At 43.7% G+C, this 20607-nt stretch overlaps 1 protein-coding gene across 1 annotated transcript in view; it reads left to right on the top strand.

Annotated features, from left to right (window-relative positions):
- LOC110521577 (acyl-CoA-binding domain-containing protein 6) overlaps positions 1–20607 on the top strand; it is a 33626-nt gene that overhangs the window by 5271 nt on the left and 7748 nt on the right. The window contains exons 4-6 of the mRNA XM_021599216.3: positions 439–509; positions 3350–3455; positions 7269–7358. Coding sequence (XP_021454891.1) covers positions 439–509; positions 3350–3455; positions 7269–7358 — 267 coding nt within the window. The remainder of the gene's footprint in view (positions 1–438; positions 510–3349; positions 3456–7268; positions 7359–20607) is intronic.

Here is a 20607-nt window from a genome sequence, read left to right as displayed (position 1 = left end):
GTTTGCCATGACAGCATGTATTAGCGGTTCAGAAAATGCAAAACAAATAAAATTGCTGAAATAATTTTGAACAGTTAAAATATACTCCTCAAAAGACTTTATGCGTGTGGTTTTTTACCCATGTTTTGGAGTCGCCTCTAAACAACGTGTGAGAGAATCGTGACGAGGTGAACCTATTGTTGTCTGTGAATAAGGACACTCATTCTCCCAGTGGCTCTTGTTTTTCATTGTATGGCACAGTTTTCTTGTTTTAGGTGGGGAGAACAGTGTTCACTGGATAACTAGTCAGGGGAATACTGACCTGTCCTTAGATAACAGTAGTGTGGCACACACCACTACAAACACACTGTTATTACAAGAAGTGAGGGGAGTGTTATGGAACCATAATTATGCTTTTGAATGAATGTCAGGATTTTAATGTTTTGCTTCTTGTTCCAGGAGAGAAGAGAGCGTAGGACAGGATTTGGAGGTCCAACAGTCAGTTCCCTCTACCAAGAAGAGATGATCAGGTACGTCACAGTTTCTGTCTGTCCTATATCAGAGACAAGCTTCCTCTGCACTGAGCTCTGAGTGTTAGAAGTTCTTCTGCAGATTGTAAACCAGGTTTTCCTCAACTCGGTCCTCTGGTTTTTGTCCCAGTACTACACAGTTGATCCAAATTAACTCATTTGCAAGCTTTGGTCATTTGAATCAGCTTTGTAGTGTTAGGGCAAAAACCAAAACGTGCACCCCCTGAGGTCCCGAGGACCGAGTTTGTGAAACGCTGCTGTAAACTGTTTTGGGAACATGAGACAGTCCTGATTTTATGTTAATTATATTCACTCGCCTTATGGGAACCCTCAGAAGCTTGATCAAGCATACACACCACTTCGTTTCTGGGAAAAAAGGCTCTTTTGGAAATGAAAATGACAGCTGAATCCAGTAGGTTTTCCCCTAAATGATCCTCATTAGTATGCATGCGCTGAGGAGAGGTGGCCTGAAAATGCCTGCCTTTAATTACTTTTTCGATAGCGTGTTGAAATGAGGGAGCATTGGGTATAGAATGCTGCCACGTGGCACGGACTCCCCTGGCGACTACCCTCTTGGTGATAGCCAATGGGGATGCCCCGTGGGGACAGGAAGTCATTAACATTCCCCTTCGGCGAGGTCTACCTCGGGCGTGTCCCGCTCCAAACTGTTACACTCAATGGTTCGCTGAATATCCAATTTTCCCCCCTCAGTACAGGAAGACCCACTCCATATTAAATAGTCTGCCTCCTCAAGCAAGGGCTTGTTACTGAGTTAATTGCATCCTCTTTGCTCATTTTCTGCTCCGGATCGGGTAGCTATGTGTGGAATGTGTATTGATAAAAGCAGGATTGATTGGCGATATCCCTCAGATGGTGAAATCTGCTGTTTGTGATGGAATAGATTTGTGTGAGCTACACTTGTGTAAAAGGCTCTGATGAACATCAGACTTATGGTTAGCTGACATTCTAGACCACTTGGCTGGAAAGTCACAGCAAGTGTGTGTTCTCTCATTGCCACTCATAGCTTTTTGTTGTAGTGTGTGCGGGTGACCTCCCTATAAGAATGTGTGTGATTGATGGTGGAGCTGTTGAAGTCATCAGTAGCCGCCTGGCTGTGTTGGGAGATGAGTGTTCTACTGAAGGGCTGGCATGCAGGCTGATGGATGAGGGGGATATCTGTCAGTATGCTGGACTGGGTTGCGTAGAAGAACTGTGTGTTTTATGAGGCTGGTGTGTGTGTGTCGGTAAGCTGGGCTAGGTATGCGGGTGATGTGGGTTTTACTCTTGCAGGGTGGTGTTCTGGATGCAGGGTGGTGTTCATGGGTCATGACATCAAATCCACATTTTACAGTGACTGATTAGTTACACAGTAGTAACAACATGCAAATTATATCACAGTTGCACGTACACTACCATATACTTAGGCCACTCGCACACATCAGGGTCTCTCTCTCTCTCTCTCCTACCCCCTCCCTCCCTCCCCCTGGCTGGTAGTCAACTGTGGTTAACCAGGCTGTGGGGATGACAGAGTAGCCTGTGACCTTCCCAGCATGCCATGCGGCGGGTCATTTATCAGGGCACCATTAATCGCGTGCGTGCTGTCAGGCGGCCGGCCGCCATGAGGCTAAACCCTTGCCGGCCAGCCCAGCCTGACTGATGAGCTCCGCCATTGATTAGTTGCCTTGGGAGACGGATGGTGCCCACGTGGCAGGGACACTCGGGGTCAGCGTGGCGATCACCAGAGGAGTGGGAGGGGCCAGCCCCCCACTTATGAATAAACATGATTCTCATGAGCATGTAAATGAATGTGCCCTCACATGTAACCTTATTCTGTTCAACCGGAATGAGCTGTTTATAAATCAACTTGTGATTGAGGCATCAGGAACAAAGGGAGAGAGGGCTCTACAGTGCTCTGTTTAACACTGTTGCTATTTTAGGCTCCATTTTGAGGTTCTGACACCCTCTGTTAGGATCTGCGTATCCTCTAATTCTTTGCGGATACGTAGATCCTAACAGAGGGTACCTCTTATTCAGATCCTGCCGAACACTAAGCAGAACCACTGCTGCACTGTATCCTAATCATTTCTCAATTCCCCTCCAGTTAGGTAGCTCTTAGCCCCGCTAACCGCTGTTAACGAATACTGTAACGCTATCCTCCACAACTTGGTGGTGAGGGGCCCTGCCAGCCAGTCCTGTCCTCCGCTGGGGCTGGGACTGGGTTGCTCTCTGTCAGACAATGTCCCACTAAATGCAATTAATCAGGAGCCCTGGGTAAGAGAGGGAAGGCGTAAAGTTCTAAATGAGATATAGCCCCTTCCCCTCTGTCCCTGTGCGCCCCCCACCCCAACAGCCCTGCCTGGCGTGGCCCTAATGCCAGGAGGTGATTAAGGGGGGGAATAATTAGAGCTAGTGTGGCGTACCGTGCTGCTTCCCCAGGGATGACTCACCAGGGATGAGTAGGAGGGAATGTTATGTTTATCCCACCCACCCTGTCATAGCGTGCGTGGTGTGTGTGTGTGTGTGGGGGGGGTACTATTTCCAGTGGTGTTAACCTCATCCACACTTATAGAATATAGTGGGATGTGTATTCATATCAAGATTTGTTAATGACAGAGAAATACATTTTAATTTCACTATGATTATGAATTAATCTCATTCTATTCCAATCTAGATTTGTATGAGTTGTGTATGGTGGTGTTGTTATTAGTGTTGATTGTTTTTGCTGAGATGGAGAATTCCCAGATGAACAGATGTCTCTTCTCATCTGATGCCAGACAGTTCCTTCACTTCCATGCACTGGTACATTGACTGATGCTTCCTCTCTTCCTATCCCCTCACAGGGAAGAAGACAAGAACATCTTTGACTACTGCAGAGAGAACAACATAGAACACATTACCACAGCTATCAGTTCCAAGGAAGTGGATGTCAACGCAAAAGATGAGGAGGTAAGTGGCATCCTATCTTCAAAGAGCCCTCTTGTTAAACAATACATGTTATTAATTCCAACGGTAAAACCAGCTCATTTGCAATATGGTACAATATTCCCCCGTAACTCCATTGTGTTTGGCCTCAAATTGACTATTAGTCCATGGGAACTCTTCACTCTAATATATCTCCGATCTAAGGGAGAAGCTTAAGGCGTTAAGATCATTAGATGTTTTTCACTTTGACCTCAAATCTATTCATCTGCTTTATTTGTTTAACACAGAGGGCAAATGGCTTAGTCCCTCTCATCACAGCAATTCTTCAAATAAGGATCCAGTTGGTGTATGAGTAGCCAGGTGGAGGTCTGTGTGTGGTCACTCCAGCGTTGTTGACCAGTGGACTGCAGGTCTCCGGTCTGACCAGCAGAGGGCAGTAGTGAAGTTCCATCCACAGCCCCTGATGTGGTCCATCCATAGACTTAGATAAATGTTGTCTGTGAGTGCACGGGCAGCGCCATTGAGGCCATCTCCATTTTGAAGTAGTACATTTTCTTCTACTACTTCTATGAGTTGGTTAACAAACTGAAAGGGTGCACACTGCCACCTGGAGTGTGTTGTTTGAACAGGTATAAAGTCAAGGTTGGCGATTGACTGTCACCTGCGGTTATGGAATGTTTCCTCTCCTCTCAATGAATTGGCTGATCTCTCCTGATGACCCAGATGGAATCATGTGATCCTTCCTTCAACCATAGGAAGTCCCACCCAGTTGACTACTTCAAAATAGCTGCCCATGCTAAAACTAGCTTATTGGCACTAGAGTCCTCTATCCATCTCTATGGGTCCATCTCAGATAGGCCACCAGCTGAGAGAGATAGGAAGGGAATGTCTCTGGTATCCATTCATGGAGAGACAGACAGCCGTGTCTGATTTAAATAGATGAACATATCCCACCATATTCTCTCTTTGCAGATGTTTTTGGAGGATTTGGTGAGTGTGGATGAGTGAAATGGAGGTATAGCTCACTTACATCAGCTGATGTACGAAGGGTTATATAAATACATTTGATTTGTCAGTTTGGTCAGTTTGAAAGGGTAAACTACATTCTGGAGTCAGCAGTAACAGCCACTGACTGACTGTTCTTTGAAGTATAGATTCATATTTAGCTATTTAAATCATTCAGGTTTTGATCTACCAAGGAGCCTGTGTTCGCTACTTGCAGTGGTGACTATCCCACTAATTGGAATGTGCCTACAATTGAATGTCCCGCTAGTAATCTAGAGACTGTATAAATTACTCTTGTTTCCACTGATAACCAAAGCCCTCAGTATTAGTGACTCAGACTGTTCTTCAGCAGAATGTTCTGTTTGATGTTTTCACCAGTTGGGGATATTGGCACTTTAATTCAGGGTGATATGAGCTGGGTGGTGGCCTCTGACCCCTGGGGTGGCTGGTTCCTTGACTCCCCTTCAGAGGCCAAAGGCATTAGCTGTAATGTACAGTGCAGGCGTGGGGCGAATGGGGAAATAATCCTAATGATGGGGGAGAATAGATCAGGGTGTCCAGCCGCCCGCCTAAGTCTTTATGACTCACTGAGGCTGCCTCATTACTGCTGGGGAGACGGAGGCCTGGGGGCCACACTGCAGGTATACATCATCCACACACACCAACCATGAGCATGGGATCAATCACACATGCTGTGAGTCATGGCCCATGCAGAAGCTTGACAAACGTTGTTTTATGGGTGTGTATGTGTGTGTTCATTTCACACACACAGGAACCGACTGGTGTTTTACAGTACTCTGGCTGCTTCCCACTATTCTTAGTCAGTTGGGAGGTCTGTTTGGAGAGGGCTGTTATACTGCACTCAGACACTATACCCTATCTCTTTTACACTACCCAGAGCTGAAGACAGGGCACTGATTCTAGACAATACTGTGACTAATATACTGGAGAGTATGAATACAGTCTAGTCAGAGTTCACCAATTGAATCCCCCTCAGCCCTCATGAAGTTGTCTCCTTCACTCTCTGAATAATCATGAGATTTTGTGTATTTGCCTATTCCTGCTGTGCAGTTGTATAGTGTACGAGCGTCTGCCCCAGTAGACGCTCTATGGGTGAAGTGTTCACACAGGTCCCCACATGCCACTGAGAGACCACACAACCACCACTAACCACCATGTACCCCAACAATGGAGGGAGGGATTTCATGTTGTAATACCACCCAAGGAACTCCTCTTTTCTCTCTCTCTCTCTATCCCTTTCTGGAACAAAGTCCCACCCCATTCAATTAGAGCCAATTGAGCTGACAGGTCCCCTCCCACTGAGACTGAGGAGCAGGCAGCGGCTGAGGAGAGCGCCCTTTCAGCCCCTTTCAGACGCGTCTGTTGTGTGTTACCGTGGGTGCGAGTCAAAGAGCCTGTCATTGGCTAATCCCCCACAACACTCTGACAGGGAGGTAGCTTAACCTTCTATGACAGAAAGTGCCGCCAGCGCTGCTTCCTGATGGATGATTTCCAGTGGCGTTTCCTTCTTTTGTTGTTCTCTCAGACAAACGAGAGGGCTACTGTGAAGTTATGTTCCTCCTTACGACGAATGGTTATTTCAAAGTATTATCTTTCCTCGTGAAAATGTTGTTTTTTATCCAACCAGACATCCCAATGGTGTATTTATGAGTGCACTGTCTTAGTCTGAGAAGACCAATTCAGTAGAGAGGTTATAGTGAACTTCACTAGTTCACAAAACATAGTTCTCTTGAGAGTATATACAGAACGTTCCAGAGTGGAATTCACGTATTAGAAGAAAAGGGCAGAGACGACGTAGTGATGGAAATGTGACAAACGATCAAAGGGCCACATCAAAACCCGAGAGAAAGTACAGCAGTATTCAGGCTGCGGCCTCTCTCATAAATATCTATTTTAACACGCAGCCGTGGTGATCAATAGAATTTGAGCAATAGAATAGGACTTAGGGAGTTTGCTTGATCTAATTGGCCAACTTGAAAAATGTGGCGGTTGTATCAGAATGAGGTGATTGGAGCTAAGGAGAGGAGGGGGGGGGGGGACAGGGTGTGATGACTGATCAAAGGGGTGCTCTCGTTTTGTCCGCAGCATCCCATCTATCAATTCTTAAGGACTATGCCGGCCCTCTGAAATTTGTCCCTGAGCTCCTGGATGAGCCCTGACCCAACCCTTTACACACATACACACCCCTCCTGTTGGCAAGGAGACGGGGCAAAGCTCATCCTGTCACCACCTCGTTATATAGTTGGGATCTGAAGGCTCTTGAGTTATAAATTGTACTGCATAATTAATTGTTTCTGAAGGGGAGAAGTCTATTGGGAAGTTAACTTGTGCATAACAGAAGAGAATAGATGGTTCTATTAGAGGTGAAGAGAGGTTGGGGCCTCCATCCATGTTACTGAACACTCCAGCAGGTCCCCTCACTGCATTTGCATATGTGTGTGGTCAGCCGCACACACACTGTCACTATCCATAACAGCTGTAGTCCACTCACTAGACTAGGCAACCTTACTAAGTACCTACCGGTAGCGCCAGATTTTTGTTTACCTCGTGGGAAGAAGTATTGTTGATCACGAGATCTGATTTACAATAGATAGTGTTTCGGTGTGTAAACAAGTACTGACATTTACTTTGAGAATTTTACCTAAAAAAAAGATTCACATATTTGATTCAGTATCTTGACTCCAACTCATTAGCTGCTACTGTAGTGATGGGAAACAATACCTGTTGTACCTTGAAGTACCTGATCATGTATGGTAGATGGTAGAATCTGTTTATGCAGGAGTAATGAGACACACCTTTTATGTGTTTCAGGGCAGGAATTTGCTCCACTGGGCCTGTGACAGAGGACACAAATACCTGGTGTCTGTGTTACTGCAGAACAGCGCTGATATCAACAGCCAGGTGAGTCTCTCTCTCTCTCGCACACACACGCACACACACACACACACCAGGGCTTGACATTCACTTTTTTAGCCACAGTCCAAGTAGGACAGTTTTTCTATGTATATATTTTATTTGTACTTTTCCAAAAGTTCAAGTCACCCCCTCCCCCCATTTTTTTTAACTTCATTATATGATGCAAGGAATCACTTTACAAAATAAAATGCATTACCATCTTCTTTACCATAGAGAATCAGACAAAAATGTAGGCAACATTCTGCCCATTGGCTTCTTTGCATATTCAAGCCTGTCCTGGAGGATGGTTGGCCACCCTTGGTAGCCTATAAAATATTGCAACATTACAATTACAACCAAATAATTGCACGTGTGTTTTATATGACAGATTAAAATATCTGTTAGAGGGGAGATGCATCAACCGGCATGAGTTAATCATGACTAGGATTGTGCCTTTGGCTGTTGGTTTGAAAGTAAAGTAAAGTTGATTTGAAAAAATGCTAGTTTCAATAGCATTAGGTGTTTTTATAAAATAATTCCCTCAACATTTCTGAAGTCGGAGTTTGGCAAGGCTACTTTGAAGCAAGGTAAGACATAAAACGTCCAGGTTTTAAACAATTAGGTTTGTGGTTAAGTCGTTTCAAAATGCTGACCGCCTCCACTCAGATTCAAGGTGGGTGATATGCAAGGCACTGTCCTTCACTCTCCGATGTTGTGACCGTTTGTTCTGAACGTGCCTCGAGTGTGTTGACAGAATCAAGCCTTTAGACGTTAATGATCCTTCATTATATTTGTCAAACATGACTTTCAGCCTATATTTATGTAACTAATTAAAAGTCTCCAAGTTTGGCTACTTTTTCTGGCACCTCCCTCATGTCAGCATCAGTTTGGACATGAGGCTGTAGCCAATTTGCATATCACCTACACTTTGACATGTAGGCTTTTTTATTGATTTAAACAAAAAATAGATTTGAATATTATTCCAATGTTGGTCTCTGATCAAATTCTGATCAGAGTATTTGTATGATATTGTGAATTATTATTTTTTTATTTCATCTTGTCCGTTCAGACAACTTAAATCTATATTCTTCTTGTCCTACTATTTTTTTAATACTTGTCCCGGAGAAGAGGACACGCGTTAATGTTGAGCCCTGCACACACACCAAAAAAACTGGGGTTAGGGGTCAAGTGGCACTCGACGCAGATGTCACAGGGACAGATATTTTAGGGGATTTAAAGATTTCTGTGAGATTCACAATTGTGTTAAAAGGCGCATGACACAGAATTCTCTGTCACTCACTAGCCTTCAACAGCCAAGCACACATCCTAAACACACCTTCAGGCTACATCACTAACACACCACATAGCCAATCCTCTGTATCTGTGGAGGCTCAGTACCTGTGGCTGATGAGAGTAGGCTATAGGCCCAGTGACACACTTCCTATCCCTCGATCCCTCTGAGCAGGTCTACTTTAATTCGTTTTGTGATATCGACAAATCCCATTGGGTTTATCCAACACAGTAAGCAGGTATACTTTGCTTAGTGACCTGGCTGCGGAGAAAAACCCTGAACACCATTCCGGTTTAGAGGCAGGCAGGGAGCTTTGGCTTTGTCTTAAGCTGGCTGAGTGATGCATCGGGAAATGAATGCTGTTGTGCATACAGTTGTGGAGCCAGGGGCTTTACCACCCCACAGTAAAACAAATCAATTGGGAGTAATCAGGTAAATTGTTTGCATTATACAACCCATATAATCAGAACACTTGCAAATGACTTTCTTTTTGTGGCCCTGAACCTTTTTGGTGTGGATGAAAAACCAGAGCGCCTGCTTATAATCATCATCTTGGTCTGCCTAGCGGTGACTACGGTTATGGTTTAACAAGAAACAATGACTACTTATTTGGAGGCATGTTAAATTCTGCATTGTAATTACAGAGAAGTGAAGCCTCTCTCTAAAGAGCCCATGTACTGTATTTAGCCTACATTTATGAACCGTAGCAGTAGTTACAGTAACAGCAAAAAATACAATTGTAATAAGTGGTTGAAGGTGGTCAAATCTAATCCCTGTACATCTCTGGCATCTCAGATTAATTTCAGATACTTGCTCCAGGAGAGTGTGTACAACATAGCTATGCACATGCATGTACTATTTCTGCGTGTAGGTACCAGTAACTGCAGTTGAATGGCAGACAGTTCTCGTTAAGGCCTAGTGTGAGAGGTCACTCGGCAGTCCCTCGAGTCATCGGAAACCCCTACGGCCCATCTCCTTCTCTGCCTATGTTTTGCGGTACCCAGTCAGCTGCCTGAGGGAGGGCATGGGTGTCCGAAAGGAAATACGGCTAGCTAAATCATGGAACAGTAAACCCCACAGAACTGGGAATTGATAGAGATGTGAAGCCTGCTACTTCTCATTAGATTATATTAGTTTGCTGTTTTCAGTCACTTTCTGGCCATGCTGAACTAGACTAAATGCCTTAGATGCTATGCTTTTAAACCTTTTAGACTCAGGGGAATTGGCCTACTGTACAAGGATAGAGTTCAATTGAAATGTTTTTTTTTACAGATAAAATAGGAAAAGCATATGCATAACAATGGTAACAATTGAAAGGGAACGGTTTTAACAGTATTGGAAAATGGGCAGTAGGTAGCCTAGCGGTTAGAGCATTGGGCCAGTAACTGAAATATGCCCATGAACAAGCTTAACCATAATTGCTCCTGTGAAGCCTTGTTCACACTGCAGGTTTTAATGCTCAGTTTTGTTTTCTAATACTGACTGTCCAAACAGCAAGTTACAAGTGACCAAATTGGATTGGTGTGTTCAGACAGCAGTCATTTGCTGACATGGCTACGCTAGTTGTCATAGTAAGGATGGGTGTTCGCACAGTGGTGTAGGCTGATTGGTGGTGCTCGTGCTTCCTATCACTCAGAAGTTATGTAGCAAGCTGAGGTGACAACAATACCTGCCATGGATATTTCCCAGTTGAATTGAATGTTCAAAATCATAGTGTAAGAACACTTTTAACACCTCAAGGATAAGATGACGCAACTTTAAAAATACATTCTTTTTTGGGCTAGCCACAGCAGTCAACTACCTAGCTAGCTTGGTAGCTATTTGGCTTTCTAGCACATTCGCTAATTTGTTTGTAAACTATTAACAAGATAGTTAGCTACCACATGTTATTGTCAAACTGTCAACAGAGTATCTATCAAATCAAAGTTTATTTGTCGTGTGCGCCGAATACAAGCAGGTGTAGACCTTACAGTGAAATGCTTACTTACAGGCTCTAACCAACAGTGCAAAAAAGGTGTTAGGTGAACAATGGGTAAGTAAAGAAATAAAACAACAGTGAGAAATAACAGTAGCGAGGCTACATACAGACACCGGTTAGTCAGGTTGATTGAGGTAGTATGTGCATGTTGATATGGTTAAAGTGACTAAGCAACAAGATATGCCCAATTAATAGTCCAAAAACCACCTGAGGGCAAATCAATCAGCGTGGCTTGGAGTGTGTGGAATGTGTCTGTTCATACTATAGGAAAAAGAACAGATTCAAATCGGATGTGCCAAAAATTGGATTTGAGTCATTTCAAACTGCCAAAGTGAACATGGCTTAAGTCGCTCTGATGAAGACTGTTGGCTGAATGTCTAAAATGTCTATGCAAAATTATTAGACCAAAGGTGAGGACACAACAGTTCACCTGACACGACTGGATACAACATCTGAAAATACTCTGGATACATTCAGTAACATGATAACAATATTCCTGGATAATGTATTGTAGGTGCAACATAAAACCCCCCCAAAAAGTACTAAGGTTTTATTGAGAGGTCTAACTGGTCTCTCCAAGTGGCCACACACCACTCCAAAGTGTGCACAAATTTCAATCCACTTTTATGACTCAAAGAAATATTCAACTATAAGGTGCTTTTTTTTTTAGCTATCCTAGATGTGTCGTTGAGGAACTAGAGCAAGGACACTTATAATTGTTTTGTTTGGAACACAACCCTGTATCCCCGCCTTCACACAATTACTGTTGTTCATTACGCAATCGAAAAACAGTCCATTATAAATCACATTCGGGGTCAGGTGGGAATCATTTGGAAGCTTGTTCTATTGCCAACATGACTTGCTAGGTTATAAAATACGATATTACAGTGTTAAGCTTTCAAAATGCAATTTAGGTAAACCGGATCAGGGGTTGTAACCAAAATAATTTCCCAATCGTTTCGTTTTTTTTGTTTCGTTCCACTGTTCCGACCAGCAAAATACATTTCTGAACCAGTTCGAACCCCCAAAAATTACCGGTTGATATTGTTCCTTTTTTTTTTACCTGTAAAATCAACTTTTTTTTTTTTAACCTTTAGCTCATTTGAATGACTTTATCAGTCAGTATGGCTAGGGCAGGCAAGCTAGTTGTTTACATGCGTGATGGACAGATAAGTGTAGCCCATGGTGCAAGATGCAACTGAAATTGTGTCGGTGGGGAGAGAGGCTTGAAGCATGGGCATCATGTTATGACATGCATGATTCTATGGAGGAACTTTGAATGTCCTTTGAGCTAGCTAGCTAACACGTTTGAGCTAGCTAACAAGCTTGTGTGTGCACAGAGGCACCACAATTAAAAACACGTCTTTGTACTTAATGAATCCAACATGAAACGTGATAACTAGGCCTATAGTATCCTTAACTAGCATTGAAAAAAGTTCATCGAAAATATCTCTCCCAATCAAGTATCCTAGGGGGGGCGGTGGAGGTAGCCTGCACAGGCAAAGATTTTCAGCTTGCAGGCAGACACTGGAAAAAGTTGCTGAGTGACAGAGGGCTTGGTATAGGCGCTATGTTGCGTTTTGTTGTTGGACTTTTAAAACAATGGTTATGTTCTGGAACAGTATAGATCACTTTTGTTTCCGTTCTCTGAAGAAGAAAAATGTCACGTTTTTTGGTTCTGTTCCCTGAACCGATTCCAACCCCTGAAATAGATTGTTGGTTTTTGGTACACATTGAAAGGAGTCATAGGTGCATTCAGGTGTTCTGCTGCACTGCACTTTCTCTACAGTAGACAAACAAGCTCATTCTGTTCAGAATAACCCAAGGTATGATGCCATGTCATCTTGTAACTGTACATCAAACATAGTGATCATAAACGTTGACACTGTATATGACATGAGTTTAATGATTATGGAAATGTAAAGTGCACATTTGGACTTTTGTGTTTGGCTTGCTTGTATGACATCAACAAGGTTTTTTATTATAATCCTCAACGTCTCATCCTTCAAAATACATAAAGTCCTCTTAGTTTACAGCATTTCCCTCACTTACATAGACAACAAAAAACGGATTGTCACTCAGGCAACTTCCTGTCGCGTGCGGTGCTGGAGTTCAGAACGGCTGGTAGTCAAAACCAATGCAGCACTGTGAAGCTCAGAGCCTGAGGCCTAACGGCATATATAGCATGTTACTGTACAGCCACTGCATTCCCATTAAGGGGTTTATCAGTGCCCAAATCTGCCATTTTCATACAGTTTACGAGATGAGTGGAAAGGGCTACAAAATGGAAATTGTAAATGGTCACATGAATGTGTGAACTCTCCATTTTACCTCACAGTTCTTTTGTCTGTGTTGAGGAGGGGTTTTGGGTTTGTTGTGTATTTGATGTCCCGGTAATCTGCCGTGACCTCTGCCAACTGCCGGTAAATAAAGATAAAAATGATTTATATTTAATTTGTTGATGGAAAAAAATAGATATATTATTTGCTCAGTGAAAATTGTTGGAAATTAATCAACTGATTGTTTCAGTGGATGTCCGAACCTGGTAACCTGCATTATGGGCTGTTTGATTCTAATCCAGGATCAGAATGGACTACAATAGGTAGCTCTGGCCATGAATACCCAGATCAACGATATGCCACCTGTCATCTGCAGAATGGCATGCCAGACACTGGCCCATAACCACCATTTCACTGCTTCTCTACTGCTCTTTATCAAATTAACCCCAGAAACTGGGTCGGATGGCAAAACTGGAGCTTTGTGTGAAGTAGGTCCATGTTTGTAGTCAGAAGCGTCACTCAGTTATTTCATGTGAGCTGACAGTGCATAGCATTGTAATAAAGGAACATATCCTCAAAATTGCATTTATGTGAGGAGAGATAAACATGATGATTATTATTCGGATATTATATGGGGCACGGCTTAATCCATTTACAAAGGAATTTTTATTTCAATTACATTCACAGCCGTGTGTGTGTGTGTGTGTGTGTGTGTGTGTGTGTGTGTGTGTGTGTGTGTGTGTTATTGAGTCAGTGTTTCCTCCATAAGACTGTGACCAAGGCCTTTGTCCAGACAAGAGCACCAGTTTCACCTGCATCCCCCCCTGGCTGTGACCTATGCAACCCCTACCACCCTGAGGTCATGACCCTGCCTCGGGCTTCTCACACTTCCCAGTCCCTGCCTCCCTCTGTCTCCTCTCCCTCCCCATGGACACTGTGTGTGTCCAGAGTCCAGACCCAATAATCCACAATTACACCCACCGCTAAGTGCACAGTAAATAAGACCCTGAGAGGACTTTTCATTGGTGAAAGCTCAGACATCCTGGCCTCCTTGTTGGGAATTTGTGTCAAACAAACAAGCAGCAATCTGGGCTGGCCCGGCTGGGGAATGGGCTGTGATGGGATTTGCAGGTAGCAACAAAAACACAATTTAAGACTTAGGTTTGGCTGATTGCAGAGCGGAAACATGTAAACAATGTGGGAGGTTCGGAATTGGGGCAGATGTAATCTCAGAGAAAGGGTGCGAAGGTGCAGGTGAAGCAAAATACAATCACAGAAAGAAAGAGTTTGAAGAGAAAGGGCCAAAAAGGTAGAGGGAGGTGGAGAAGAGGCAGGAGGAAGAGCACAGTGCGATGAAGTGGACGAAGCTGCACTTGTTATTGGCAGGGAGTAAATTCAGTTTGTGTTTGTTAAAAAATCTCCAGACAGAATCTCTTGTCCTGTCCTCGGCATGTGCTTTGTGACAGTGGCTGTCCCTGTCACTATATGCCTGTGTGTGTGGCTCTTTACTTTTTTATTAAAACAACATGATCCATGAGGCGCAGAGGGTGACTCCCAGCACCGCTGATTCTAATTAATCCACTCTCGGCCACGCCGGGCTAAAACGCTTGCAGTCTATCAGATTGAAATTCATAACTTAATTGAGGTCAAAGCCTCGAGCCGAGAGAACAGAAGTCTCTGGCTGGGACCAGGTAGATCAATAGTAATAAATATCTGGCTGGACTACAACTAGTTCATGGCCACGCATTATGTGGGACAGACAGACAGGCATCACAGGGCAGAGGGGACCGAGGAACGGCGGGGCGACTCAATGTTGGTGTCATGTCTCTTAGAGGGGGGGTTTCTCCACTGTTGACTGCAACTGCCTGGGAGAGACTATGGAACTAGTTTAGGTAGTTGTTACTGTGAAATATAGACATTCACATTAGACTACTCTACTACAACTCACTATTTGATTTTGTATTGACTGCTGAGTGGCAGGTTAGCGTGAACGTCGACAACAAGGGCCGTGTGTGTGTGTGATTTGTGATACCATAAGTATATATATTTTTTTATGAACGACCTCTTACAAAATAAGCACATTGATTTGATATTGATGTGAGGAGAAATTAATGAATTAATTAAAATTAAGTGCTTAAGTGTCCCCATGGCCTGGGTGTTCAGTGTCTATGTGGGTGATTGTTTAAATGGGGACCATGGCAGTTTGTTGAGTTGTGTGAAGACAAGAAAAACCTTCTCAGACCATAACACAGACATGTTATGCTATAGCTGTTGTGTGTATTTACACCCCTTGACCTATTCCATATTTCGCCTAAATTAAAAATGGCTGAAATATTTTTTTAGCACCAATTTACACACACTACCCCATAATGACAGTTTTAGCAAATGTATTGAAAATGAAATGCATCTCTCATTCACACCCCTGACCTAATACATGTAAGAATAATCTTTGGCAGCGATTTGGAGCTGTGAGTCTCTCTGGGTAAGTCTCTAATAGTTTTGCACATCTGGATTGTACAACATTTGCACATTATTATTTTTAATAATCTTCAAGCGCTGTCAAGTTGGTTGTTGATCTTTGCAAGACAGCAATTTTCAAGTCTCTCCATAGATTTTCAAGACAATTTAAGTCAAAACTGTGAATGGGCCACTAAGGAACATTTAATGATGTTTTGGTAAGCAGGTGTACGAAACATTTGACACCTATTCTTCCCATAACGTAGACTGACCAGGAAAGCTATGATCCCTTATTGATGTCACTTGTTAAATCCACTTCAATCAGTGTAGCTGAAGGGGAGGAGTCGTGTTAAAGGCAATTGAGATATGGGTTGTGACGAAAGATTTAAGTGCCTTTGATCAGCGTATGATAGTAGGTTCCAGGCGCACCGGTTTGACTGTGTCAAGAACTGCAACACTGAACTGCAACACCGTTTCCCATGTGTATCAAGACATCCAGCCAACCTGACACAACTATGGGAAGCATTGGAGTCAACATGGGACAGCATCCCTGTAGAATTCTTTTGACACCTTGTAGAGTCCATGCCCCGACAAATTGGGGCTCTTCTGAGAGCAAAAGGGGGAGCAACTCAATATTAGGAAGGTGTTTCTAATGTTTTGTACACTCAGTGTATATTTGGCATTGTGTTTTAAGTTATTGTCCTGCTGACAGGTGAATTTGCCTCCCTTGTCTGTTGGAAAGCAGACTGAACCAGGTTTTCCTCTAGAATTTTGTCTGTGCTTAGCTCTATTCCTTTTCTTTTTATCCTAAAAAACTCCCTAGTCCTTGCCGATGACAAGCATACCCATAACATGATGCAGCCACCACCATGCTTAAAAATATGGAGAGTGGTACTCAGTAATGTGTTGTATTGGATTTGCCCCAAACACTTTGTATTCAGGACATAAAGTTTATATCTTTGCCACATTTTATGCAGTTTTACTTTAGTGCCTTCTTGCAAACAGGATGTATGTTTTGAAATATTTATTTTCTGTACAGGCTTCCTTCTTTTACTCTGTCAATTAGGTTAGTATAGTGGAGTAACTTCAATGTTGTTGATCCATCCTCAGTTTTCTCCTACCACAACCATTAAACTCTGTAACTATTTTAAAGTCACCGTTGGCTTTCATGGTGAAATGCCTGAGTGGTTTCCTTCCTCTCTGGCAATGGAGTTAGGAAGGACACCTGTATCTTTAGTGGCTAGGTTTATTGATACACCATCCAAAGTCTAATTCATTAATAACCGCCATGCTCAAAGGGATATTTAGTGTCTTTTTATTTTTACCCGTCTACCAATAGGTGGACTTCTTTGCGAGGCGTTGGAAAACCTCCCTGATCTTTGTGGTTGAATCTGTGTTTGAAATTCAGTGTTCGAGGGACCTCACAGATAATTGTATGTCTGGGGTACAGAGATGAGGTAGTCATTCAAAAATGCTAAACGCTATTATTGCACACAGAGCGAGTCTATGCAACTTATTATGTGACTTTGTTAAGCACATTTTTACTCCTGAAATTATTTAGGCTTTTTATAACAAAGGAGTTGAATACTTATTGACTCAAGACATTTCAACTTTTTTAAAATTATTTTTAAACTTAATTCCACTTTGACATAATGGGGTATTACATGTAGGCCGGTGACACAAAGTCTGAGTTGAATCCATTTGAAATTCTAACTGTAACATAACGACATGTGGAAAAGTCAAATGCAGTGAAAACTTTCTGAAGGGACTGTGTATAGCTATCCTTCGTAGGTTCCTGATGTCAGGGGTCTCTTTACAGTACAGACTTAATCCAGTTTAATTCAAGGCTCTAAGACAAGGGATTATGTCTTGTACAGAAGCCTCAGGCAGTGGCTTTAAGTACTGTATAATGGCAATATTGACATTCTCCTAGTGTCTTATTGTGAACAACTCTTCTCTCCCAGTAAGTCAACTGTGTTTTACTATTTGGCTTATTAAATGTTTGGTGCATCGTCCTTGTTAGTGGCAATGCCATTCTGTGTGGATTTGATGTGTTGTGTTGTGATTAGAAATGTCACAGCTTTGTACCCTTAGCTGTGTTTGGCTGAACTGTAGAGTATCGACGTGAGATCGGAGCTATGTTCCTGGTCTGTCCAAAGCCAGGGTCTGTTTTATCAGAGCAATACAGGCCAGTGTGTACTGCACATTCTCATCTCTGTCCTCCACCTCAGTGTCAACTGCCTTGGTTATTAAACTAGTAAACACACACACACACACACACACACACACACACACACACACACACACACACACACACAGGAACAACAGCAGCTGATTGAAATTCTACGGCAGGAGCATTATTACAGGTTTGTATCCCTCCCCCTTCCCAGCACGGCCTCCCATAACAAACGGCTCAGTCATCGGAGTCATAACAAATATCTAACGGAATTCGTCATAAGTTTAACGGTGTGTGTGTGGGGGGAGGGAAGGGTGGCCCGTTGCCTGCTGTGTGAGAATGGCAGTGTTCCCGCATAGGCAGGAATAAATCTCGTCTGCACTGCCCAGCTACAGCACACAGGTCACACACCCACGGCTCAGTGCACACATTAAAACAGATATTTCAGAAAGCCAGCCCTGCTTCCTCTCTTTTAATAGGGCCATTGACAAACTGTAATGAATCGCCCCAGCGTTTCCAATCTGCACCCGCTCCCAAGCCACTGCTCAGTACTCACTCAGGCCTTTTTTAGTGGCTGGGGGTGGATATGTTTTCTTTACCTTGGCGAAAGGTAATTGCCCTGTTTTGTGGAAGCACATGTTTTTGTGCGTGTGCTTTTTTTAATAAAAGAGGAGGGGTCTACAGAAACTCAGTTTGACAGAAGGGAATCATAGGAGTTTTAATAAGCAACCGTTTACTTTTGATAGGGTATTACAATGTTATTTCTAATAGGACTTCTGCATTAGCAACCCTTCTACAGAGCGTCTCTGCTCAGCCACACACAGAGTGAAATTACACCACTCATACAGTACATTTGACATTTATACATGCTAGCAGAGGTTATATGGCACATGTTTAAATGAAAGTAAAACGGCCGACACAACCATTTTTAAAAGTCCCAATAGGATAATGCACAGATGTAGATTTATTATATGACGCACCGTGTAAAGAAGTAGCTACGTGACTCATATTCCTGCTGCAGGTAAGAAGAAAAGTCCCTCTTTGCAGTTAGTGTTGTAACTACCTTTCTTATTGGCTTCTCACAATTTGTACACTCAACAATTTATTTAATCCACATAAATTGCGCTGAGCATTAAAGCTGTCCTCAGCTGCTTACTGATGGAGAGCGAGAAAACAAAGTGACTGTTTTCCTCTTCAGGGTCCAGTTAGTAGTCAACCCCACTTTATGGGCCTCTCTCCCAAATGCCTGCTGCCTGGCCATTGATTTTCATATTACACTCTTATGTATTTATTTATTTTATATATTTCTTTTTAAACATCATTGATGATCCACTCGACTTGGAGCACACCAATGTTAATTCCCTGCCACTCTTCCCCCATGCTAATGGATTCTGCCGAGTCCCTCGGGAGCAAGCAAGAGCGGTGGGAGAGGAGGTGGGAGAGGGGGAGGGACGGAGGGAGAGACGAGAAAGTGGAAGAGCGTGGGAGAGGAGGGGGAGGGAGAGACGAGAAAGTGGAAGAGTGGTGGGAGAGGAGGGGGGAGAGAGAGGGGGAGGGACAGAGGGGGGGAGGGAGAGACGAGAAAGTGGAAGAGCGGTGGGAGAGGAGGGGGGAGGGACAGAGGGAGAGACGAGAAAGTGGAAGAGCGGTGGGAGAGGAGGAGGGGGGAGGGAGAGAGAGAAGGAGGAGAGAGAGGAGGGGGGAGGGACAGAGAGAGGGGGAGAGAGAGGAGGGGGGAGGGGCGGAGGGAGAAAGAGAGAGGGGGGAGAGACGAGAAAGTGGAAGAGCGGTGCTGGGGGAGGAAGAGAAGTACAGTATACACGAGGAGGAAAAGAAGGGAGAGTTTTCCTTTCCCATCCTCCAAAATGACAGAGAACCTGTGGAGAAAAATATAATCTCTCGATCCTCTGACACTAAATAAAGCATGGTAAACATACATGTTTGGCTGCGTTCTTGCAGGGTGCACACTGTTGTTGTGTTCCTTTAAAAATCAACCCCAGACTGGTTTTAATCAACCTCAATCTGAATACCAAAACACAGACAGGTCTTGGTTTCAGAAACCCAATCGTTCCTAGCAGACATTGTTGGAAGAATCCATTTCCGAACGGTTTCAGTTGATTGGGACGTTAAGAGCATCAGACCTCTTGGAGTGGTCTTGGCCCCTGAGCTCCCTGGTTCCTCTTCTCCAGGAATTGTATAAAATATTACAGTGTGCTTTAGAGAGCCTGTGAGGTGGTTTATTGGCACACAGGGTGACCTGCTGTGGAGCCCGGAGGCAGGCGAGGGGCAGCCCGGGCACCTCAAGGACACTTTGGGGAAGCGCTAATTTGCACCAGCATGGCAGTGCTCACACGCTGAATGGCAAGGTTAACACTCACTGCACAGATTCAATTAGGGGTGCCACTGTCTTCTGATCCCTTTACCTCTGGATATCCAGCTCCCTCACACACACACACACACACACACACACACACACACACACACACACACACACACACACACGCTCAGAGTCACAGATGCACACACACACATACAACCAGATAAACAAAAGCTGGTGTCTCTTTACAAGAAAATCACGGATATTCAGATAATAATTTTAACGCATTTTTCCAGTTGATGTGTCTGTATTTGGTCTGGAGACATCTGTTCAGCCCATCAGTGCGCTGTGTGTCCTGTGATCTACTTTAATGGAACACAGTAACATAGAGACCGCAGGCAGTACCATAGAGTACCCAGCAGCAGGTCTTCAGAGACCTGGAATAACCCCGGGATCAGCCTGTTCTCCTCTGTCTTTCTGAGACTCTGATTAATGGCACCTGCTCATCGTAATGGTATCTGCATATGAATGGTGGAGGGTTCTATCCATGCTCCCTTTACAAGTCCCACTGCAAGCCCTGGAGACCGTCGAGCCTTTCTCCCTTCTCTCTCCCTTCTCTCCAGCGCCATTGTCATTATACAAGTCAGCTGCAGCTGCATGCATTGATCATAAATCATAATTGCTTGTCAATTTTTCCCACTTGTTTAATGTGGCTGTCAGGGACAGTGGAGCGAGAGAGATAGAGAGGTGCAGGAGG

The sequence above is a fragment of the Oncorhynchus mykiss genome, chromosome 4, assembly GCF_057628025.1.
Source record: "Oncorhynchus mykiss isolate SJ-2025 chromosome 4, ASM5762802v1, whole genome shotgun sequence".
In the NCBI taxonomy this organism is placed as follows: Eukaryota; Metazoa; Chordata; class Actinopteri; order Salmoniformes; family Salmonidae; genus Oncorhynchus; species Oncorhynchus mykiss.
The sequence above is the reverse complement of the archived record's forward strand: the minus strand, read 5'-3'. Positions and strand labels throughout refer to the sequence as shown.